General features: G+C 41.0%; 1 protein-coding gene across 2 annotated transcripts; it reads right to left on the bottom strand.

The window, feature by feature from the left end:
* Positions 1-4,929: 4,929 nt before the first annotated feature.
* ssh1a (slingshot protein phosphatase 1a) lies at positions 4,930-25,577 on the bottom strand. 2 transcript variants are annotated; one of them, XM_080893726.1, is made up of 15 exons: positions 24,745-25,577; positions 22,748-22,785; positions 15,605-15,705; positions 13,505-13,569; positions 12,891-13,012; positions 12,439-12,507; positions 12,189-12,254; positions 11,717-11,911; positions 11,515-11,608; positions 10,455-10,583; positions 10,182-10,228; positions 9,919-10,065; positions 8,422-8,622; positions 7,663-8,335; positions 4,930-7,555 (listed from the first exon to the last, which is right to left on the bottom strand). In XM_080893726.1, exons 1-15 carry the CDS (start codon positions 24,823-24,825, stop codon positions 6,449-6,451), a joined length of 3,135 nt encoding a protein of 1,044 aa, XP_080749852.1. In that variant the 5' UTR covers positions 24,826-25,577; the 3' UTR covers positions 4,930-6,448. The 2 variants fall into 2 exon arrangements, with proteins under 2 accessions (XP_080749852.1, XP_080749853.1); XM_080893727.1 differs by lacking the exons at positions 22,748-22,785; positions 24,745-25,577 and adding an exon at positions 17,841-18,102.
* Positions 25,578-25,978: the final 401 nt, after the last annotated feature.

Genomic DNA, 25,978 nt, shown 5'->3' with positions numbered 1-25,978 from the left:
GCATTTCAGTCAGTGGTGCTGGACATCTTGTCAAAATTGATGAAATTAAGAACGCAAAAGTATCTTCAGATTTTGATTTTATTGCCAACAGCTTAATTTTTCCATCTTGACAGTTTTACTCGATAGAAGAAAGAAAAAAACAAAACAAAAAACACACATTGTGGAAAACTATCAGTCATGGATTGGTCTCCCCAGAGCCCTGACATCACCATTATTAAAGCATGTGAGATTATGTTGACAGAGAACGGAAGAAAAAGCAACAGACATCGAAAGAGGAGCTTCAGAGTTCAGGCCGTACTGAAGAATAAAGGTGGTCATAGCAGATATTGACTTTCAAGCTCAATACAACTGTACAAACACCGTTTTTTGCTTTTTATACTGTGCAGCTCTGCAGATGTTTCAATAAACTGCTCCACCTATTTCCAGTTTTCCCAGAAGAATACAAAGATGTGGTGGGTGGCTAGAGACTTCAGCACAGTGCTGCATGTTAAATGTAGGGAGATGTGTATATTCATTTAACTGAGGGTCTGTGTTGTATATCAGCAGGCTTCTCCGGAGAAACATTATCCTCCACAGCTGACTGCAGCTATTGCTCTTACAAATATGATGGCGGTGTCATTGGTGCTTATGAAGATAAATGGTCAGAAAATATTACAGCCTTAGCAAGAGGAGGTAAAATGAACTATTATTAAGCCAAGCATAAGGGGGGGGGGGGGGGGATTACAATTACGCTGAAGAGAAACCTTTCCATGAGTGTGTCTAATTGTTTAATGGGTTACTACCCACCAAACTGCAGCAGTAAGCAGAGAAGATGGTTAAATACAATGAACAATGATCTGGACACGGAGTCTGTTTCCTGTCTACGGCCTCATCACCCATCTGTGTGACAACATATGACTGCTCTTGTCTTATCATCTGACAGGCCTGCATGCTGGCCAGAGACATGTTGAAAGGGGCTAATGTTATCACAAAGCAATGGTGGCATAACTCTGTGGAGAAGCTGTGATAATGAAAGAGAGTGCAGATGTGCATGATAGCACACATAAAAGGCAGAAGGAGATGTGAGGACATCAAGTGAAAACAAGTGACACGTCTGCTTTCCTTCACGTCATGCGGCCTAGTCAGGTTGAAGCCAGTGTCGTAGCTCAGTAGAATTCACATTCACAGATTATCCTCCACCTACTCTCTCACTCATTGTAGGGAACCCCTTCCCTTAAGGCATTTCATCCATGCTAACAACAATTCGTGAATTATCCGGTCTCATCCCTCCTGAATGCCCAAAGCCCATCACTTGATCCCCATGTGCTCTGTTGCTCCAGCATACTCAGACATCCAGGAATTCAAAACCAGTGAGGCACAAACCAAAGTTTCAGCATGTGGAAAATACACAACTTACTGTTTCCCTAAGCTTTGATAAGCACAAGAGAGCAACAAGCCTAGCTTGCTGCTCCCAAAATACACTGGGCGTAATATTAAATATTACGCCCAGGAATATGTTGCAGCTGACACTTACCAGTTAGACGCTGTAGCCAAGTCGATCGCTCCTCGCTCAGGACTGACAGAGTGCTCTTTGTTGGTTGTTTGGTGATGATCGGTCCTCCCTCAAATAAACCAGCAACAGGAGCCTTATATTACATCCATGTGATGTCACAGCACATTTGACTAATAAGATCAGGGGGCGCTTGGACTTGTAGATTTATTTTTTGCTGTCTTGGAGATGTAAAATTAAATATCTCTAACACTGTTTGGACACACGGTTTATGAAGAACAGAAATAGTCGATCAGAAACAGAAATCATCAATCATCACTGGGGGAGGGCAGTCAGCAGCACAGTGTAATTGCAACAATGGATATGTATATTCAATGGCCACTTCATTAGGTATGCCTGTTCAGCGAAAACATCTAACCAGCAAATCACATGACTTGCAGACATGACATGCTGAAGTTTGAACTGAGCATCAGAATCAGGAAGAAAGGTGATTTAAGCGACTTTAGAGGTGATATTGTTGTTGGTGCCAGAGTTTCAAAAACTCAGTTGTCTGGTTCAAAATGCCTTGTTGATGTCAGAGGACACGGTAAATCAATTAACCACTGGTTGCAACCAAAGTATAACTTCAACCAGTGGAAGTCCACACCAGGTGTAACTCCTGCCAACTAAGAAGAGGAGACTGAGCCCTCGATTATTTTATGAGCACAGTGGATAACGTGTCATGTCACAAAGCTCAAACTGACTTCTTAAACATGACAGTGAGTTCACTGTACTCACATGGCCTTCACAGTCACCAGATCTTAATCCAATAGAGCACTTTGGGATGTGATGCAACAGGAGAGTCAATATGCACCAAAATCTCGGAGAAATGTTTCGAGCATTTTGTAGAATTAAGACAACCTGTGGGGGGAGGGGCCACCCTGGTGCTAGCATGGTGTCACTAATAAAGTGGCCAGTTTGTGTATATTTGAAAACAACAGCTTCAGTGGAAATGACAAATACAAGTAGATGAGAACAAAGACATAAGACACAAGGCAGACAAGCCCCACTAGCAAATATAGAAAATGACTTAGTTTGTTTTTGCTTCAATATGAATCTGTGTGATCAGGGTGAAACACAGGCCTACTGTAGGACACAGGCAGGACTGTTGCTATTTTACTCACTTCAACCCACTTGGAGGGTGATTACGTTTGCTAACTGTGTTAAAGTCCAACCAATTGAGGCTGTAGATTAAACGTGTAATGCTGTTGGGTTTTTAAACAATTTCCTTTTAGATTTAATTCCAAATCCTTGCATGTATTTTTCTTTAATTGTTTACCTTTTGTCCGTGTCTTCTGTGTTTTCTCGCGTCTTCCTCTGTTTGTCGTGTCTTAATTATGGCCGCTTCCCCTTTTAATTTGGTGATTGCTTTTCCTTGTGCGCTTATTTCCTCCTGCTTTCGAATACATTTCTTGAGTTTGGTTTAGTTTAGTTTTATTCCCCTCCTTCTGCTAGATAAAAAAAAAGTTGATTCGTGTTTTTATTTGTGTTAACATTTTTTATAATTTAAATAAATTAAAAAATATATGTATGTGTATGTGTGTGTGTGTGTGTGTGTGTGTGGGGGGGGGGGGGGATCTGAACTTCCTCGGACTCTTACCCAAGTGTTACGAGCTTAGCATTTTTTTACACCTCTGTCCAGCAGTTAAGAAAAGCAGGGTTGTTGTTTTTTTATGTTGTGTCTGGGATAAACCGTGAGCATTTGTATGCCCAGGGGAGTGGGATATTATCTGAAAACAGCTCTGGCCATTTCTTTTGTTTGCGCTTGGTTACTGGAGTAACGTCCCAAACAGGATGTGTCCTCAGATAATAAAACAAAAGTGGAGGTGCTGCAGCCAAGAATTCACCGGCAGACGAAGGGGAAGAGGGGCCCGTCCACACCCACCGGCCGCTTACTGAAAGCTACTGTGCCGACAGACAGGCAGCCAGTGTTCTTATAAGCCGGTGTGTTTGAGTTTATAAAGGTCACTTTGAATCTAATCTCTAAAAAAAAAAAAAAAACAATCTGTTACTAGTTTAGCGCGATGTTTAACTCGAAGCAGGCTTTTTTTTTTTTTTAGCAGATTAATGCGCCTGTTTACAACTGTTTAACAGGTTACATCAGGGGACTAGTCATTCATTTCACATCCGTTGACAAACTAGTCCAAGTAGAAATGGGTTTTATTCACACACATACATACACACACACACGATATAAAACTGCAGCTTAGCCACCTCACTTCCTCATCACACGCTATTCTGTGCACAAGAGCAGCATTCATACACACGGTCACGCAGGCCTGCAGAAACAGGAGTCTGTAAGTTAACTCATGCACTGATGTCATGCAAACACTGACGGGAAGCCAGATGTTATATAACCTGGCTGTTAGAAAATATTTCCTCTGCCAAAGCGTACAGATGAGGGCACAATCATGATGTAATGTCAGGGCGCACACTCCATCACAGTGGATTCGTGTATTTCGTTATTATGTCTGAATATCTGTGCCGGACAGTTCGAACATTCATGAAGATTATTCTAGCTGTTTGTGTTCACCAAAACATTTCAAAGACTAAAACCTTTTATTTATTACAAGTTCAAAAACTTATTTTTCCATTTGCCATCCATCCACATTGTTTGTAATTTGAACATGGAAAAAAAATAGAGATACTGACTGGGCACGACAGAGAAAAAATGAGTTGTAAAAATGCAAGGAAACGGAAATAATCGCAAAACAATAAAATACAAAAGAAAAAAAAAACATTTTGGTTTTTAAATGCAAAAGATCGTGGAATAAAAACTTATTCCACAGGTACGTGTTGTTTTGAATCTGTAAATTAAGTTGGATTAAGTTACCCAGTCAGGGTTACCATAGCTGATAATCATGTATATTATGGCTCAAAATGTTATATTTTTCCTCCAAGGAACCACTTTGCTGTATTGTTTTGAAAGTGGTCTTGAGAACAACTTGGTGAAAAAATGATTTTCAATTGTATTTTTGGCAGTTTATTACTAGCAGCTTGTCACAAAAACAGCAAATTTGTTCCCACTTTAGTTGAATCTATGAAAAATGTCAGACACAGACAAGTCTTTTCACACAAAGACGACTTGGTATGATAAGAAAGGTGTTCATACCAAGTATTAACTTTAAAGCTGGTTAGAATTATTCAAACTCCATTTTTGCTTTATAGACTGTATTTCCATGTGTGTTATTTTGTATTGTTGTTGTATGTTATTTTTCCATTTACTTTATCTTCATGAACCAGTTCTTAACTGTTGGGGGCTCAGTTTTGAGACGACTGCGATTCCTGTCGGTCCCCTCTGGCATTTGACCCCGAATTGCAACGTTTGGATCTTTTACGAAATCCTGAGTAACTCTTCAGTTTTGAAAGAATTATGCTCCGAGAGGGAAGAGCAAAAGCAATTATGTAAAAGAAATGTTTATTTCCATAATTAACACATACAGTACAGTATCTTTACCAACATAAAAAGTGCAATATGCATTCAAACTACAGCAATGTACAGTACAAAAATTACTGCATACTTAAATATAAAAAGAAAATGGTTACCAAACCATGAAGTAACCTACTGTGATCGCTGTCACGTCAGTGTGACAAAAGCTTCAGAACTCATTAATGATATGAGTGTAAAAGCTTAACAGCTATGAGCCCGGTGACTCCAACGAGTCTCTTTTGTTTCTCCCAAAAGGTGCAAAACAGATGTGACAGCATTTAAATATGTACGTGATTGACGTTATGATTCACATGTTTTATACAGCTTCAACGGCATTTCCTATTTAAGACAGCCAAAATTAAAAAACTTAAAAAAACAAAAAAACAAAAACACTTTGGTCTTTCACATTGGAAAAAAAAAAAAAAGTAAAAAAATGTTGTGAGCTAAAAATGTTGGCAACCCTTAAATAATTTTAAGGTAAAGAATGTTGTAATGTTTTCTGTTGTTTTGTCAAGAATGTTCAGCTAACTTTAGCTGTCATAAATCCCCAGTTTCTGTCACGCTTTATGATTTTCAGCCATGTAGTGTGACTCCACACTCCGCTCTCCAAGAACAGTGAACATTGTAGGGAATGATGAGGTCAATAACATTACTCCAATGTTATTTTGGAAGATAGCTTGTTGTGTACCAGTATTCACTCAATAAAAAAGCAGTGCAAAGGAACAACAAACTCAGAAATGTTTCTGTTTGTTGAGAACAGTGAGCGTGCCTCTGGCAAAAAGTTACCTCTCCTCTCTACTCTCATCCCATTCACTCACTCAGGGACTAACACATAGTAAATGCATTAAAATGGATTTAAAAACCAAACTGATTTCCTCACTTTAACTAGACATCAGCAACTGAACTGACTTGAACTCTTGGTTGGCGTTCATGTGAGCAAAAGCTCCATGAACACAACATGAGGTAACCATTAATTTTACAACCCGCTAGCATCTTAAACATAAACCGTGTGGTAAACAACTATGTTTATTCAACAGTTTGCTTTATGTGAAGCTCTTTGAGGGAATCAAGTTCATCAATGTAGGCTACCACTTTGTACCCGACAGATAAAAATAAGATAAGTGCCAGTGGACACCAAATTAAAGGTTACAGATCACCGTACCGTCTCGTTCTGCGGACGAACACACAGCTCTGTGCCTCTGGTCTCGTAGGTAAGGCACTTGTTTGTCCATAAATCAAACAACTTAGAGGTGAACTGATGGCTTTACACACTTCTCAGATACAGCAATATGACTTTCATCACTGTGAACAGCAGTTTGAGAAACAATGTGGCAAAGGAGAGCATACACTCCTTATAACAACAGTTGGCTTTCTTTTTATTTTCTCAGACTCGACCCTTTCCCGTTTCCAGAATCTGTACAACCTTCTTCAGCCCCGCAGGGTGACAGAAGAGGGGATGAGTGGACCGTATACAGCCTCCACTTGATTTGTCAGCTTCTAGGTTCACCTGGTCGTGCCCTCTCTGGAGTGTGCAAGTCCTTGCGGGGCCGGGATAGCGCAGAGGTGGTCGGGGAGTCCCAGTCCAAGCTGGGGTCTGGCTCTGGCGACAGTGAGAGGAGCAGGAGTGTTCCTGCATCTGAGGAGCAGACTGAACACAGGTCCTCGGAGGACAGGTTGAGGCTGCCCAACTTGGCCAGCGAGTTGGACCGCTTCAGCCTCGAGGGCACAGTAAGGCCAGCTAGCCGCATGCGGGTCTCGATCTCCTGTGCCCTCTGGCGTACGAGGCCAGGCTTCCCCCTCACGCTCCTCAGGCTGTCACTGCTGGAGCTGCGTGTCAAGGTGGAGCCGTGAGGCGAGGAGGTGGGTGTAAGCAGCCCAGACCCCACCACCCCCAACAAGGCTTCATTGGTCAGTGGCACGACCAGTGGCTCTAACCGCACTTGGCATGGCGTTGAAGATTTAGCGAAGTCGCTGGAGAACTCCTCGTCCTCCTCAGTGTGAAAGGGACTCTTTTGGGACATTTGGCATCCGTGCAAAGGCTTCAGAGAGTTCAGGCTTTCCTGAGATAAACCCGCAAGTCTCTCTAGTCTCTCTGCACGGCGGCGGACCAACCCAGATTGTCGCAGCTGTAAAAGGGTCTCCTGTTGTTGGCCAAGGTAGCAAGCCACTGCAGGCTTGTCGTCCTCAGAATCGATTTTCATCAGCTCAGGGAGAGCCTCTGAGGCACTAGCAGACTGACTCTCATCAAGCTCAGTCTTTACTTCAGAGAACTCCCCATTATGCTCAGGCTCTACTAACTGCAGTGATTCTCCAAGCCGTTCCTCTCTTTCAAGTGGAGCCTTGGTTGGGGAGGCAGCACAGTTGGCACAGTCACACAGAGGCCCACAGGGGCACCGCAGTCCCACTGAGGATCTGAGGCCTTCAGATGAGGTATGGGACTGTAGGAATGAAGCACTTGGGACTTCGGGAGGAGTCAGGTTAAGGCAACGCTTAGAAGCCAAGTTTGGAGAATCTCGTTTCAGATAAGACTTGGTCTGATCACACCAAGGCAGTGGCGTAGAAGCATCGGCTGGAAGAAGGATGGAGGAAGCTTTTTTCTAAATAAAGACGGCGCAGAAAAACAAATGCAACAATCAAGTTATTTATGCAAATATTTAGCATTTTCAGTCTGAAATATGGGCTAAACTTCAATTTTCAAACTTACATTGTAGTTGCATGGAGTGCTGAAATGGTTGTTATTGTTGGAATTTTCATTGAGACTTGCCAGGTCCATCCCATTACCCTCTACTTCGACATCTTGCGTTTCACCACCGCCTTCATCATCTGGCTGCATTAATACCTCCATCTCTGCCTCCTCCTTTTGCACGTCCTCCTCCTCCTCCTCCTCCACTGTGCTGAATTCCAGCCTCAGACGCAGCTCCTCAAGGGGCTCCGGACCGCGACTGCAGGTCTGGGCCGCAGTCCCCTCTGCCGTCGGCCCAAAGTGGGGGAGCGGCAAGCCCTCACGGCCATCAAAGGCCTCGTCATCCAGCAGAGCATCCCTTTCCACATCCTCAATTTCTATAAAGACCTTCTCCATGCCGAGAAGGGGAGGGCCGCGCACAGGTGTTGATGGTTCACTGTCCAGCGCAGAGTCAGAGAGACGGCGGAAGTAATAGTTGTTGTAGGCTGGGTCGTTCTCCAGGGGAACAGTCCTGCATGGGGAGGGGCACGCTGCACCTTTATCAGATAGTGCTTCCTCACAGCAGGGAGACATTCCTGGATCTGGAGTCAGGATGCCTCCCTCCTCTCCTCTGCAGCACTGAGCCATTCCCTGCTGTCCCTCGGCCATCTCACAGTCTCCGTCTGGATGCCAGAGCTTGTTGTGCCGTTGTTTACTGAAAACAGAGAGAGACCAAACAAGTTTAAAAAAGCTTAAAGAGTTCACCTACAATTTATGCATAGATCAATCGAGGGATTATACCTGGCATCCAAGATGCCTTCGTATTCTGCCAGCTGTCTCATGAAAGCTGGGTTGGGTCGCGTGATGCTCCTCTTTTGCTTGACAAAGTTATAAGCTTTCTCTAGCGACCAGCCGTACTCCTTCATGGCATAAGCGATGACGGTGGAGGCAGACCGACTGACACCCATCTTGCAGTGAACGAGACACTTGGAGCGGTTCTTTCTGTGGGAAGGAATACATGCACATTTTTATAAAACACACATAAACATCAATTAGCAATGAAAATAACCAAATAAACTACAAACTTTCCTGTTCCACATTTGCCTTCGTCTCATCTGAAAAACTGTTGAGGTTGGATAGTAGATTAAAAACAAAAGAGGCATCTGAGGACTAATTTTCTTAATAAGTAAACCAGACTCATTCTATTACTCGATTCAGCTGTTTTGTGAAAGGGATGATCAAAGTAAACCAGAAAATGCTGAAACGGTTTTACACTTATTAAGCAATATTTTGGAACACACACGTGATAAAATAATCATGTGAGGTTTGTTTTCTCAATTGTTTACTTTGTTCTCTCCTTGCTGCTCCTTCTCTCACTCCCAAAATCTCTCTTTTTCCACTTGTGGCCTCAGCTTATGGACTTGAGCACCTCCCCAACACTTAAACTGGTGGATCCCTTTATTTCCCCACTGTGTGAACTTTATCAAAGCAAATTTTGTGTTAATCAGCACTTCAAGAACCTGCCTGGCTGGTTCAAGTGTTGTCAGAAAATATGATCCCTAAAGCAGGAAGTTAAGCTGGAATTCTGTTTTTCTGCTACATAACAGATTGTTAACTAAACCTGTTCAACTTCTTTTTAACACAAATATCTAAACATTCAATCACATGGGAACACCTCAATGGCTTTCAGTCATTTAGACACGGTCATGACAACCTGCTGAAGTTTAAACTGAGCATCAGAATTGGGGAGAAAGGCAGTTTAAGTGAACGTGGCATGGTTGTTTGTGCCAGACAGGCTTGTGGTGGTGGTGCAATAGTATGAAGGATATTTGCTACCAGCCGAACACTAAACTCCACAGCCTACCTGAGTATTACATAAAACAGTGGGGCCATCTTATGACAGCTGCTTCCAGCAGGATAATCCAAGAGAGCACCTTTGGGCTGTGGTGGAACAGGGGATTCGCATCATCTGCTGCGTGATGCTATCATGTCAATATGGACCAAAATCTCTGAGGAATGTTTCCTTGTTGAATTTACGGCATAAAGAATTTTAGGCAGTTCTGACTGCAAAAGGGGGTCTGACCTAGTATTAGCAAGGTGTGCCTAATGAATGAGTAAGTGTATGTACTACAACCTTGAAGTTACCAAGTGGGGTCATTTATGACCTCAGCTGTATATTTATATGTACTAATGTGTTACTTCACTAAAATACTAGCTTTGTTGACAGTAAGTCTCTAGTGATGATGACATACAGATAGTTATATCATCGACATGTTTTCTGTTCCACTCAGGACTCACTTTGCTTTAACAATGAAGTTATATGTGTCATTCCAGTGAGCAAGCAGGTCGGTGGCCTCTTCATCGTAGACGCGTATGTTGTGATAACTGAATGTGCCTGGAAAGAAGTTGTCTATTTCTCGGGTTACATTGAGTATATAGGCCACCCTGGGGAGGAAAGATAACATGAACTCATCAACAGCATTCTTTCTTGCTCAAATCATAATGAAAATATGTTTTTTTATGTGGATATCTGAGCTTCTCTATTATCTAAAATAAATCACCCTGACTCTTGCAGCTCCTCCAAATTAGATGCATTCCATTCAGAGCCCTAAAAAACAAAATGAGAGAAAATAATGTTTAGACTGGGTATATTTTCAAATCTTCGGGAGACTGTTCTTTCTCCAAAACAATGATTTTAAAGGCAAGATTACTTTAACACTAATGTTCCTTTGGGGTAGAACAGAAAAGGAATCATTTTATCTCAGCTACTCGCAGGAAACAACAGATGTAGCAAATGTTTCTGTCAATGTAAGAGACAGCATTAGTTTTCCCACCAGGTAGACATGGTCAAAGATGAGGGTGGCTTTGTCCATCTGACCCAGGATCAACAGCATCTCATTATCAATGAACTCTTTGTATTCCTTAAGGTTGCAGTTCATGTGTTGCTCCAACTCTGTACGGATCTGAACAAAAAAAACAACAAAAAAAACCAACACAGCATGACTTATGTGTGAAGGGCAATAAACACACATTTAAGTGATCTCTTTTAACAAGTTAGTCCATTGATTTTTATTTCATCAAGTGACCTACCAAAACAAAGGACAGGGGCTATTCAAAAATCTTTTATCTTGCAAGCTAGACAGTCAAAAATTGACATTAAGAAATGGCAGTTAAAGCAATAACATGGAGGTATTGACAACATCTTAAAGACTATTAATACTTTCAGATACAACTGCCCATCTGCTGGGTGAAACCTAAGCAGAATATTGACCTTCATATAACTGCAAAGGAGCTGCAGGAAGGTTTAGCTGACACAAGTGGCACTGCACCTCTCCACTCTGCAGCACTGATGCAGAAACAGGATCTACATCTAAAAAGGAAATCCTACCTGCAACCTCATCACAGAAGACTAAAGCATTGCGCTTGGGTAAGCCCAATTCACTGTATCCGTTTCTTGATGAAGAGACTACAGTGACCAAATTTAAGTAAAAAACAAATCCAATCTAGAGCTCAACAAGCACAAAGTGTATGGAGTGGCATTCAGAGTTTCCTAAACAGAAACTCTGCAGGGAGACTTTATGCTATATGGTAAAAAGTGAATAAAATCCTAAATCAAGAATAGAAAAGATAAATGGTGTAAAGAGGGGTTAGTAACAACTAACTTGGTAGGATAGCCAAATGCTATAATTTAAGTTAATGAGAAAAAAGTAGGATGCATGTTTAGGTGTTTGCTTAGTAGTTCTTTTCACTTCCAAAGCAAGAAATTTGCACAGGCGTGCCCAAGTATTTCCATAAATAATGATAAATCTTTAAAGAATAAAATTTAAAGGAAGCCTTTCAAAACTAAACCACATGAAATGGAAAGTAAATGACTTTTTTTTTTTTTTTTTAAACCTGTTTGGAGGTGACGTTCTCAAGGTCCTGGCACGTCATGATGCTTCTGAGTTTTGCTTTAATAAGGCACTCTGTCCTCTCTCTCTCTGAAGGCCTGCAAAAGATGATGTCTCATGAAACTCTCAGCACTTGTTAAAGACAGCTGCTCCAAAAGAATCTGAACCCATTTCAACAAAATTTAAGTTGCACCGTGTTTACTGACTTGTCGACAAACATGGTGGGTGAGTCTGGTCGTGTGGTCTCCAAGTCCTTCATGGCGTTCCACTCGTTGATGCAGCTCTGGTCTGAAGCAATGCAGCTCTCATAGTAGCCCATCCAGGTGAGAGCCATTCCTCCAGGGAAATAGTTATACCTGCGTGAAACCTCGCATGCTTTGTGCAGAACCTGCAGGGCTGACCTAGATGGTTGTTGAATAGGAAAATAAAGAATTGATAGTTTGATTCTCTTTAATGATGAAAAAAATAATAATAAAATAAAATCACATGATTGTGTTGTTTACAGTTTGGCCTTGTGCACTTTTGTGCACATATGTCTTTATGCCAGTAGGTGGCATATTGAGCACTGCCTCAGCCTGCACCATTGCAGCAGAGTCTGTCTATTAGGGGATTTATTGTTGTGTGAAAGTCAACTGTAGCAGCCAGCCACTGTGACTCCGGGGGTTGATCATTACTCACCACATAGCCTGCACTGACACGGGTTTGAAGACATGAGTCCGACCTGCCGTGTTCACAGTAAAACCCCTGAGGAGCAAATAAAACAGATGGTTACTATGTGTTCATCTAAAGTGTCAGGGATGGATGCAAAAAAAAAAAAAAAAAAAAAAAAAAAAAGCAGCACGATAATGCTCCAGCTGTGGCCTCTGTCCTTAAAACAAGGGTCATAAAGAAAGAATTTAAAAAAACAAACAAAAAAAAACAAACTCACCCATCTCCATCCAAGTGGATCTTTGTATCGCTCCACAGAGGTAGCACCATGCCTATCGAGCAGCTTTTACTGGAAAAGTAGAATAAAAAAGGCAAAAAGGGGGAATGAAAGAACAATGTTTACATGGACTTTTAATTCAGTTGTTACAAGAAATTTGTATTTTGTTTAAAACTACTAGCTTCACAGGTAACTCCATACCTCCAACAGAGAAATGGTAACATTTAAATGTCAACTGTTTTAAGGTACAAAGGTTTGAGCTTGTGTGTGGCTAGAAACAAGGACATATTTTAAGCTTCAGTCAGAGTGGTGCAGGTGAGTGCTATCTACATTCACAAGTACATATTGTATAAAGTATTTCATCTGTCTTGTTCAGAATAAACACAAAGTCAATAAAAATATCAAATCTTTAATGGAGCTTAGCCTTTAAGAATATTAAACTCTACATATTTTACCAGTCTTTGTTGGTGAAGTCGATTCCCAGAAGGATGTTCTCCTCTGTGTCTTGTCGCCCACTGGTGTACACCACCACCATGTACCGCACACGATCTGACCATGCACTCTCCAGCCGTACCGCCTGCACAAGACACAAACAGTGGAATTCAAAGTGTTTCATCCAGGTTATAAAATTTCAAAACACTAATTTAAGTATTTATATAATAATTAAAATGTAAACATTGTGTTAACTGCCTTCACACAGGCAGAAAAGCTAATGCACAGGAGAAGCAAGAAAATTCTGGTAAACTGCTTTTCTGTCCAACAAAGTGTCGCACGCTTGATGCAACAGGGTAGCTGAGTGCTCAGGATGTGTGCGGGCACATAGGTGGTAAACATAAAGTGGGTAACACATACACCCCTATGCTATGGAAACATGTTGTAATGCTCTCCTGAGTATGTTCAAACCTGCCCTTGTGAGCTAATAATTACAGTGAGCAAATAAGCATCTGATTACACAATAAAATGCATTCTGGAGGGTTTGTTAGTCACTGGTCTCACTGTGTGTGTGTGTGTGTGTGTGTGTGTGCATATTTCCATCTAGATGTATGAACAGATTTAAGCTGTCTCTTACCAGTTTGATTCTGTCCTCTGATCGAAGAATGTTTATCATCACCTGCAGGTGTTGAGGTAAATCACCTGTTGAGGTGGTGACAGTTATTATAAATTTTCATCAGCATACACACATTTGTAGTTTGAAAACAATAAGGAGAATTAAGGAGAATAAAAAGCAAGCACAGTGGCTTATTAAATGCACTGCTGCAGGATACTGAAGGTAAGTGAAATTAGGCTGCTCCCTAGTGTTGAACATCAAGGCCAAAACTAATACCTGCTCCTGGAAAAACGAACAGATCACCTGCTCAGTGATTCTTATCAGCTGACAAAACGTGAACTGACAATGAAATTGCATGCACAAATTTATCTAACCACAACAACTCAAGAACTTGTCTTGGCTCCTTTTATATCACTGAGTGATCTATCTGCCAAGACATGTCAGTGGAGCTGGATAATAAAACAGGGCGTGAAGATGGACCAGCAGTTGATAGAGAGCCAGCTATTTTGAAATATGTCACAACAGGTCAGGAGAAACAAACTGACATCCTGACTGGTTTAACTTACAGATACTGGCATGAGACAAGGTAAAAGACTCTTTCTGGCAGTGTCATGTCATTTCTCTGCTCTGATTTTTGGGCCAGGCTTAAACTATATACATTATATTTAAAACCTACAAATAAAAAAAAGAGGAGGATCAACACTATATTGAAGGTATTCTAAAGCTCCTCCACCAAGTTATTGCTTTCAGTACTAAAACATTACTCTGAATTTATTTGACAGACCCTGTTTATGCTTTGGGTTCCTTCTTCATAGCTGTTAGAAATAAATCCTCAGAAAACTATTCACATGCTGTGGATCAAAGTCAAGTGAGTTCCTAACACTAACAGCTGCAAGTTACCAGTCATACTCAACACATAAATGCATTGTTTTGTTAGTCTCGTTTAAACTAGTTCAACTTAAAGTCTTCACTTAAACCACTGAGCCTGGAGAGAAGTTAACAACAACCAAACAGCTCACTCATATGTAAAGTCAAACACGTCACAGCCACATAAATATTGACTCCCAGATTGCAGAGCATTGTATTTTTAATGTCATGGTTATTTCCACAGAACTGGTTGATGAGACCAAAATATTTTATTCCCACAGAGCAGTTGTTCTTCTCATGCACGTTTTGCATGAATCCCTCTCACTGTTCTGCACTTTTCGTTTCTTAAAGGCCAGAGTTACTGGGAAATTACACAAGTATTTCCATAGTAAAATGTGTTTGAGGACAAAGTAGGACCTTCAAATATGTGGGTTACCTGACAAAGTGGCTGGCAGCATAGACCAAGCTGCCAGCCGCAGCCAGCACTTGCCAAGTGACTTGGCAGTGCTTCAACTGTTGGCTAGTGTTAAAGACCCATAATGTCATTGGACTGACTCGTAAGCCTTATGTCTTTAAAGCTATAATTGTGTCTTTCAAAAGTGATTAAAGATACATGCAAGTTCAGTTCAACTTGTAACGAAACCTCTGACTTTAATCAATAGAAAATCAATTACAGATAAATCACTAGTTTAAGTTCAAACAGGCCTCACAGGAGTGTAACCATAAATGAGAGACTTAAAACAATTTGCATAATGGTTCTATTTCTACAATATCCAAATTCCAGTATTCTATTGCAATATAATGGTATTGTGGCATTAATTTACACAAAGAACCACAAACTCGGTTTCACATAAAAAATTAAACTTGAATAATTTTGTTTATCTTGCTTGATCTAAAATGATGAAAAACTACCAAACAAAGTCACAAAAGGGAAATCTGAGTACAACTGTTTATAGTTACTAGGTAAAGTTAACACAAGCAAAGTAGTTCAAATGATAAGGCCCTCCTTTAATCGTCAGCAGAAGTTTTGTCCACAGTGCTAACATACGCTGGATTTAAGCACTAATCTGCCTAAGCTACACGTCTGGAACATGCTTATCAACGAGGCAGCCTCCATTCTCCACACCTCAGCCGCAAACATCTGCTGCAGTGTTAGGAAGTTTACCAGCTAACCTGGATGAGAAGTCTAATGAAGAGATTCACAAGCTCATGAGTTCAGTTTGGGTGAATGACGTGGGTATTGTAGTGTCTCACCTGCATGTTTGTGATGAGGATGTGCTTTCTGGCCCTGGTGACTGCTTCCCTGCTGCAGAAAGAGAGCAGCACCCTTCACCATGAAGAAGCTCTCACTCAGGCTGCAAACAAATGAGAGGAAAGTCAGGGGTTACACATCTTTAGAAAAGACACACTGTGTGTAAACTACAACTCAGCAGAGCAACAGCTCAGGTTGCTCTTTGGAAAACTCAACCAAACAGTGGGACACGAGACAAATGAATTTTTTTTTTTTTTTTTTTTAACAGGATGCTTCTGTTCAGTTGGAAACATCCAATGAGATGACAATAAATCCTGGTTGTCTGCTGAGGACGAATTACCTCAACAGCTGAGTGGAAAAGCCCAGCTGCCATGTTACAGGCCCAGACGTCAGGTCTGCAGCCGCCATGAATCAAGCTTTGATCCTGAATGCTTATCTGTCTTTTTTCTGCTGCACTCAGATTTGACCTGTCAGGACTCCACTGTCTTGGTATAATGCAGCACAGGCCCAAATAACTGACCAAACTGCAGCTGTTTGCGGCGCTTAACCTCCACAAAGACCGAAAAGCAGCAATTACTACGTCACACCTGCTTGTAAAAATCCATGAATTTTTCAGGTTAGGCTTAAGACGTGTCAACAGACGACACAAGTATGAAGGCGCAAAAATAAATAAATAAGTGAGGTGTTTCCTCCGGGCTGAATTCAATCATTCCATTTCACTGAAAAACAATGTCAACGCATTCATAAATCTACAGTACCTGGCAGCTGCGTGGAACACACGCATCACGTATTCTGTGTGTGCACTCTGGCAAACCAGGACATCTTTGAAAAAACAAAATCCTAACATGTACTAAAGAAGTGCCTGCCTGCAAATACGGTCGTCAGGAAATCACGGTTTTCAAGTTGTGTGAGCTTAGAAAGCAACACTGGCATCAGTTTATGATTATGAAAGAAAAGAAAAAATATTTTGCTTCTCAAGTTTGCAGAAGTTTAATGAAAAGAATTGAGATGAAATCACACTTCCAGGGGAAACTGCCGATTACTGCAGTGGCTCCTAAGGTTGCCTCAGAGGAAAAACTCAAATATGAATTATTATCATAAATGTCCTCATCTGAATTAAATCAACTACTGCACATTTTTATATCCAGCTCTGGAATTCCTCTCCCAAACAGCCCTCTCTGATCATACTTTCACAACCCACATACACAAGAGCAAGCCTGGCTCAAAACAGATGATTTTGTGGGAACAAAGGATTTCGTTTTGTACACCTCACAATAAACTCCGGCCGCCCCCAGCAGCACAGCAAAAAAGTTTCAGTGACAAAGTATGGGGGCGGACACCTCTCAACAAGAGCTTTTTGTCTCACTTTGGAGGATTTTTGTTTCACTGTGTTCTCTGCTTGGGATTTATTACGCTGTCAGGAAGGTCTACTGTCAGGGAACGACTATATGTGCCAAAAGTGGCAATACCAAGAGCAAGAGCAGAGCAACAGCCCCATTATTGCTCAGCAATTTGCACAAAATCCATGCTGCCTTAATTTTCTAAGTTGTAATCCAACTGTAAGTTCACTGATCTTAACCTGTGATACTAGATAACTTCTAGCAAAAAAACCAAAAACCAAAAGTGCACTCTGGTGAAATTTGAGAATCTGTGAAACTTGTCCTCGTGTAAAATCAAGAGCTGTCCCGCAGCTTCACGATCACACTCAGACATCCTAATTGAACCTACTGTCTCTTACCCTGCAGCACCCTGCTATCAGCTTCTCCACAAACACTATGGCTAAAAATACATCTGGTATCAAAGCAAAACAAAAACAACAAATGACTATGAAAGAAAAGCTCGCCAGATAGCCAAAATGATTCAGCTAGAATGTGGAGTGCTGTACCCATACCTTATTTACATCATAGTGAAAAGATCACAGTGAAAAAGTCACAAGAGCACAGCTACTAACAGAATGATGGTGAATCCAAGATTTTGGAATCGCATAACTCCTTTTAACTGATGTTCATTATCTCATATCAGCAGGAAAAGTCCTAAAACCAACTTAGTCTGTTGACCTGAAAAGACACCATGGCATCTGTTAGAATAGAATCCAGCCAATCTTCAACAACTTATACTGACAGATTTTATTAAAAGTTAGACTATACCAAGTTGTTTAAAAATCTAACCACTATCATATCAGTGAAGGATTTCATTCTTAGCTGTTTAAATCCCATTTAGAAGTTAAACTTAACTTACATGCGGTTTATCTCACTCTGGGTCAACACTGCATTCTTCACAAAATAAGGTAGCATCTTCATCATGGCCTCCTCAATGGCTTCTACAACCAGATACATCCTGTTAACCCGAACCAGACACACGCGTCTCCTGCACGAGGTAACCCCTCTTGGTCAGCCTCCAGAAACAGCGAAGGAGCAAAGCAAGAGAAGAATGGTGGCTACAGCACTCTTGAGTGACAGACTGACTGACAGCCTGTACTCATCTGCGCTGCTCAGTAGAGAAGTGCCGCCTGTTCAGATGCCACTCCCTCCGTTTCACCTCCTCCTCCTCCCTCATGTGAGCGTCTCTTTGTGCAAGTCAGCCTTCTTCCTGCAGGGACATAGTGCAGCCTCCACCCGTTGCCTCAGGCTCACACAGCCAGTCTCCCTCGTCTCCCAGTCTGTCCTGTCTCTATCACACACTTTTGCAGTGTTACACTGAGCTCTGTTACGATTAAGATATTCCAGTATCACTCAAAGTGCAGATCTCCAGTATGAAATCTGTGTCAGCTGAGAATGACAAAGTTAAAGAGAGGTGGTTTCTTCCTTAGCTAATGCAGAACATTTATCTCCAGGATGTTGTGTTGCTAAAAACATGTCTGCAAAACGACGGAAAAGCAGGGGAAAAGCAAAACCACTTGAAAGACAAAAAAGCAGACTGAGGAATTTTGGCTTGAAACTCCCTAATGGGATGTCTCCATGCCACATTATAGGTCAACAGAATCCAAGGTAGTTCCTCCAGGCTGCTTGACACATGGGCCAAGCATGGCTGGATAGGACAGTAAGAACTGGCAACGTCCCAAAACTCCTAAATCTCATTATACGCAGGCTTATAAGGGAGGGATTATCTTGGCTCTTTCCTTAAAGTGGCCAGTGCTGGTTCTCACTCATTCACATGAACCACAAACAAACAACATTGTGTTATATTGTTGGAGATTACAAGAGGTGAAAACAAGCATATCTTCTATGTCTAATATGTCAGCAAGGACTATTGCTTTTAAATGCAGGTAAAGAAGGAAAATATGGAACTGAAATTAAATACAATGAGGCCATTATAGTTCACAACAATTGGTGAAACGTGCAGCCACATGGTAGCCTAGGCTATAACTTTCCTTTGCACTTTCTCTTTCTCACCAAGCATTTAACCCCCCACACATTTACAATGAAGCGGCACTACTGTGTTAATCTGAGAAGATTGGCTAACAGACACTAACAATAGCTCTGCGACACGGATAACAAGATAGCCCTCCTTTTCTCCTCAACAATGGGACATCGTCTGTAACACCCGTGGTTACTAGCAGGTGCTGTACTCTACAAACTGCTCTGTGGCAGTCCAGGTGAAACCCTAAACAGCTTGATGTGCCAGGTGCAGGAAACAGAAGCGTAGACCTGAACATAGGAACTTATTCTGCATTTAAGGTCAAGCTTTAGAAGCAACAGGTAGGAATAAAGGCATGTCATTTAATTAAGGTGTAGGCTGTTCCTGTAAAAGTGTCCAGGTGGACCTGAATGGGGCCAAGCAGGACCAGATGTCTGCTAAAGCACTGCTCTGAGTCACCAGGTGAGCTGCTATGTTAGAAAGGTACTCTGGACTAGACTGAGCACTCACAAAGAGGCTACACAGAGGCTGTAACCAGGCGGGTTTATCCACGGTCTTAGAGTGTTTTGCACACAGCAGCACAATAAGGGGAAAAAAGCCTCCTCTCGGGGCTGTCAGTTGCATAATGCTGGCATTTTTCTCACTGACACCACTGAAAGCAGTAAAGAGAGGGAGGGGCCAGACATGGAGGAACAGACCTCAAGTATCTGTGGAGTTTTGAAGGACCTGAACAGGAAACAAATAACGTCATCGTGTTACAGAGAAAAATAGACCCGGATCTGGTGATTCTACTGTAGTTTGTTCTGCCAAAAAAAAAAAAAAAAAAAAAAAAAAAAAAAAGTAAAAGTATTTACTTTCTGGACAATAAAAGTACAAGTATAATAGTGCCTGTGGACAACCTCATCTACCAGTCCTTCATCTCACTATCTGTGCTGTGCTTTCTTTCTCTAACGCACACATTAACACACATTTTTGTCCGATTCTGTGTCTTGCCCACCTCTGCTGTGTACAAGGTGGTAAAATGAAATCATTCCTTGGTTTAGCGCCATAGACACCTGCATGATGTTTATGTTGGCCCAAATCAACCCCTCCAATTCGTCATCATTATCGAGGTGGGCCAGGAACAGCGAGCACAAATACTCCCAGTTGGCAGATGCACAGCTGTCAATTAACAGATGCAACTACATATCTACCACAGAAGATAAGCAGTGCCTGTCAAGTAAAAGACAACTTATTACACCTTACTATAAACATGAATTTACTGGCATTTTAACCACAGAATGTTATCTTACAGACTCCTCAAAAAATGAAAGAAATCTTGAGGCATGCCAGCACTCGCATCACACATAGATCATTCCCTCACACATGCATTGCTTGGGGACACAGCACAGAAGATTGCATAACTCCAAAAGAAACGAAGCTCTTAAAATGATGAATGTGCACACATCATCCAAAGTGAATAATAAGAAATCAGGGAATCAAGTTTATGAGAACAAAGAACTTTCAACAGGAGAAAAGAGAAATCTGTCAATATTAGTGACACACAAAGACCGGCTTTCTCTGTTTCACCGTCTTGACAAGTTTATTTTGTACATGGGACTAAGCTGTTACAAAAGTTATTGTATTGATTTGTTGTGAAATAAAAAAGTCTGCCTGTGCTTTGAGATTCAGTTTGGCAGAGTTCATTTTTCAAAATACAGCGGTTACAGTCATTGCATTTAATGTTTTAAACCTTCACATCTTGCACAGTTATTGGAAGAAAACTTTTTTTAAAAATTGCTTCATGTTTTCTCTGTCAAAAATATTTACACATCTACATCAACATAAACTCAAAGAGCCTAAAACAGTGCATTTGCATTAATGTTACAAAAAGAATAAAATAACACACGATAAAGGGACAATTACTCTATTTTGAAAAAACACACCTCTTTCTCTCTCTCAAGCTGCCCCAGGGACTCAGAAGAAACTTTTGGAAGAAAACTGAGTTTATTACTGAACACAGCTGAGTCATAGAACTTGTAATGCATTAATCCCTTATCCAAAGATAACAAACCAAACATATTCAGCTTGGGAGTATTCACAAATTTGAATGCTCAAAACACAAGTTACTAGAGCCAAGTGGTTTCTTGAAATCATTGACTGTTCTAAAAATGCACTCTTGTTCTTGTTATAAGATCAGGAACACAAAGGGAAACCCACTTCAGACTGAAAAGAACAGATTACAACAATTATGGCTGCTGTACATTATAGTCATGTCAGATTTCTCATATTCCTACATAATATAAACACATAATATATATGATGCATTATTAGATACACCTGACATAGTTACTATGACCTGTAAAAGTTTAAACTGAGCATCAAAATGGAAAGAAAGCAGGCTGGTCAGAGTATTTCAGAAACTGCTGATCTACTGGGATTTTCCCACGCAGCCATCTTTAGGGTTTACCAGTGAGCGACAGCTGTCTGAGCAAAAATTCCTTGTTTATGCCAGAGTAGAATGGCGAGTCTGCTTTGATACAACAGAAAAGAAGAGCAACTAAAAAAAAGCGCTTGCTGCAACCAAAGTATGTAGAAGAACATCTCCAAATGCACAACACGTTGAACGTTGAAGCAGATAAGCAACAGCAGCAGACGACTACACCAGATGCCATTTCTGGCAGCTAAGAACAGGAAACTGAATCTACAGGCTCACCAAAATTAGACCTCAATTTTGGTAGTGCAATCTTTAAGCACTTTGGTCTCCTTAGTCCACTGAGCATTGTTTAAATGCCACAGCCTACCTGAGTATGGATGCTGACCATGTCCATCCCTTTGTGACCACACTGTTCCCATCTTCTGATGGCTGCTTACATCAGAATAACACACCATGTCATGAAGCTCAAAAAGTCTCAAACTGGTTTCTTTAAAATGACAATGAGTTCACCGTGCTCAAATGGCTTACAGTGTCACTAGATCTTAATCCAACTGAGCACCTTTGAGATGTGGTGGAACAGGAAATTCACGTCATGACTGTGCCAACAAATCATCATCAACTGTGTGATGATACCAGCGTGGACCAAAGTCTCTGAGGAATGTTTTCAGCACCTTGCTGAATCTGTGCCACGTAGAATTAAGACAGTTCTCCAACCTGGTACTGGCAACTAACAAAGTGGCTACTGAGTGTACCTGACACATCCATCCGAACAGACTAGAGAGTCAGTAAGCATTTTTTTTCTTTTATCTACACTCATTAAACACTGCTTAATAATTTGCTTGCAGTCAAATACTTTTAAAAAAATGCTGATATTATGTGTTTTTAATAAGTAAAAAGATCAAATCCTAAATGTTAAGTTTTTTTTTTTTTTTTCCAATCTATGCCCCACACACACACACACACACACACACACGGTCTGTTAAACAGCAAAAAAGAAAAGCTGTGGGAACGCCAAGTGACTCAGACAATGGCGCGCAGTCCAAGAACACGTTGATCGGTCTAAGTGCTGATAAATAAACAGACATAATTGTCAACATATTACATGATAGACTACTAGGAACAGCATGTTTTTTTTGTTTGGGTTTTTGTTTTTTTACAGTTGGCTTTTAAGAACTGTAGACTTTAATCAGACACACACCCACACGCTTTTTATGACCCTGACAATCAGGTGTGCTCATTCACCGATAGCGCCTTGTTTGCCAATATTCCAGGTTTTACTAAATGACTCAAAGGCAGATGCAGACAGTCAGTTGATAACACCTGTGTGGTACCATATCACAGAAAGCTTAAGCTAAATTTGAAGTAAACTTACCTCAGATTTACTCGCCGTTCATCTTCACTCCCAAAATCCTGCAACAGATAACAGAAAAGATTTATATCATACTGAAATCATTTCAACTGCACTGTTACTGCTATAGCAGAACTATAGTCTTGTCTGTATTTTACTAAGCACAAACTCTGATAAATGTATGCAAAAAATCAAGCAGCAATAGAGGTGCTATACATTCAGCATCTACACTTTGGAAGATGAACATACAGAGATACTAAATTTTGATATAAAGCATACTTTCTAGGGTTACCACCACTACAGCTACTCATGTGATCAAATGATCTGTAAGAAAGCTGTACAACTTCAAACACCTATTCTTAACCGTATCAACAATAGCTCACCACAGCAGGATTGTAGGGATGCTAGGGTAGAGTTTGATTGAAAACATGACTCTGAAGTAAATGCCAGGGTAGTCAAGGTACATGTTTTACCTTCATTTTAAAGGCAGCCACACCACCAAGAGAAGCTTACAAGGTAAGAGTAGATAAGACTCTAAAGTTCATCAATATTTTGAAAGATGTTGTTCCAAAGACGATTTTTCTTGTCACAGTGAAGGTGCATTAAAGGCAATGGGACTCAGTTGATGCTGAATGTAACAAACATTCAGCTAAAAGGAAAAATAAAAATGAGGAGTACCATTCGTAGGGAGGACGGAAGGAAATCATTTTGCACGGGCTTCCACAAAGTAATGCACAGCGAGCTGAGTGTCTTTATTATTGTGCATAAGCATGAAAATAACCTCACACATTAGCTGCCTCGTGCCTTCATACCAGTATCTCCTGCCTCCCTGTTTACCTCAGTTCTCCTTCCTCCCCTTCCTACAGTAGTCCTCCTCCACCCCACCCACCCCTCATGAGCAGATGACATCATAGCTGCAGCAGATTTCTGCCAGCTTTATCTGTCACACCTAAACAGCCGTCAGGCAACAATGACATACAGGGCAGGACCAAAAAAAAATCCCCTTTAGAAAAAGGAGACAATCTACTTGCACTAAATAACGTGTCATCATATTTATGAGTACAAAATAAGGTAGAAATAAGAAGTATTTCAGCCTATCCTTACCTAACACAGCTCACACACTTCTGGTTGTAAATAAAGCCAGCTATAGATAGTAATTCTAGTTTCTGTTACAGGCAGAGAGCAGCACAAGGTAAGCTTCTCTGCCTATAGCTGGTAGTTAGCGCCCCCATCTGGTAACGAATAACTACTTAAATAGCAAAGGGAACTTATTTTGAATGGCTTAAACCATTACTTCTTCTCAGTGAAAGTATGCAGAAAACTCAAACCGTGACTATCTACTGTTACAGTTAAGTATTAACAATTTCAGTTGTCGTCGTATGTGTCTGTTTGCCAGGAATATGGTATTTTCCCATGCTTAATCGCACGACCAACGACACAGCACGATGGAAATTAGAATAGCGATAATCTGTGTGTAACTGTTTCCAATTTGATTTCTGTAATAGGTATTTTATGGTCAAGTCCGCCGAGTCAAAACATCCACACAGCTTTAGTGTCAGTAAATTAATGCAAATATAGCAGCAGTGCATTAAGCTCCCTGACAGTGCTGTGTGCTTGATATATTTAAGAAAAACGTTAATTTTTAATGTCAGCCACTCACATCATAAACAGCTAACGTTAATGTTAGCCACAGCTCTTATCATTTATGAGGCACTTGTCAAACTAAGCTAACGTTAGCTCTTTAAAATGGACACCTGGCCAATTGAACAGGTGTGGCGTTTCTTTAATATTATTAAATAACAAAAAAAGATTTCACAGACTAATTGGAATAAGCGATAGTCAGCTACAACTCTCTGTAACGAAAACGTTTGCTAGCTACCATGAGCTAACAGCCTAGCATAACTAACTAGCTAATTCAGTCTCAATCAGCAGGCCTTCCTCTGGCAGCATCTCCCTCATCCTCACTCTGACACCACCACAACGGAGCATTGAAGCTTTGCTTCACTCGGCACCAAACTCACCTCCCCCGCGGTCGTAGTTGCTGTGCTGGCGGTGGAAGCGGCGCTCGGGGTCGGGGACCGCTGCAGAGTAACCAACGCCATGGCTGGGAGCTGAGGATGATGATGCACCGGCCGGCCGCTCTGGCCTGGTGAGCTGCAGCTAGCTGCTGGGCTAACGATACATACAGCTGACAGAGAGACTGATGATTGGAGGGAACCGAGCCGAGTTATCCTTTCAGGCAGGGCCCCCGGTGAAGGAAGTTATGCCTTCAATCCATCCCGGCGACACTTCTTTTGTAATTATGTAGTCATAATATAACTGCTAAACCTATGAATAACAGTGACATCACGGCAACTGACATGTACAGCAGCCTGTTTGTATGCGACCTTTAAACGAGGCAATTCAGGTTTACATAACAGGCTATTTACAACAGGATCGAAAACACAAACAAGGCTATGTAAAACCACACTCGTGGGTAGGAACAAAATGTAAAAATCGCGAAAGAAAGAAATATTCAAAAAGCTTTACAGATATACGAAAAATAAGCAATGTCTGAAATATGTTTTTACTATTTTGTTCAGAAGTAGGCGTGACTTGACTCATAATAATGTGCAAAATGCGACCCAAAGTACAATAACAATTTCATTATTATTATTATTGTTGTTATTGCTGTTCTGACTGCTTTTATAATAATGAATCAATATAATGGCATATCTGAATATACTTAAAGTGTTGCTTCTGCGTGTGTGTGTGTCCCCGTCAATCTGTGTTGAGGTGTGGCTTCATGAGACAGGAATGGCAATTTTATTTTTATTGCTGATTATTAACGTATCCTTTTTGCTTTACACCAGGTAATGTATTTCTGACTGTCGGTGGATTATTCTGATACTGATGGATATGCAGAACAGGACAGAACTTGCCACAGAATCTGCCCATTTTTTTTAAAACATTTCTTCATTATTAACGAAATCTCTGATTTTAATTCAGCACATTAAAGTTTTTGAAATGAAATGACAATGATCCCAAACACACTGCCAATGCAGTAAAAAGAGACCGGGATAGAAAACACTACCAGTCATGGATTGGCCTCCCAGGAGCTCGGACCTCAACATTATTGAAGCAGTGTGAGATCATGTAAACAGAGAACACAACAAAAGGCAGCCAACATCCAAAGAAGAGCTTTGAATGTCCTTCAAAAAGCCTGGAGTACTATTCCTGAAGATTAGTTAAAGAAATGACAAGAAAACTGACCAA

The sequence above is a fragment of the Rhamphochromis sp. 'chilingali' genome (genome assembly GCF_963969265.1).
Source record: "Rhamphochromis sp. 'chilingali' genome assembly, chromosome: 10".
In the NCBI taxonomy this organism is placed as follows: Eukaryota; Metazoa; Chordata; class Actinopteri; order Cichliformes; family Cichlidae; genus Rhamphochromis; species Rhamphochromis sp. 'chilingali'.
The sequence above is the reverse complement of the archived record's forward strand: the minus strand, read 5'-3'. Positions and strand labels throughout refer to the sequence as shown.

Coding starts and splice junctions, on each gene's coding strand:
- ssh1a (XM_080893726.1), bottom strand. CDS start 24,825: ATGGCGTTGGTTACTCTGCAGCGGTCCCCGACCCCGAGCGCCGCTTCC. Junction 22,786..24,744: donor CAACTACGACCGCGGGGGAG/GTGAGTTTGGTG, acceptor TATCTGTTGCAG/GATTTTGGGAGTGAAGATGA. Junction 11,912..12,188: donor GTGTCAGTGCAGGCTATGTG/GTGAGTAATGAT, acceptor ACAACCATCTAG/GTCAGCCCTGCAGGTTCTGC.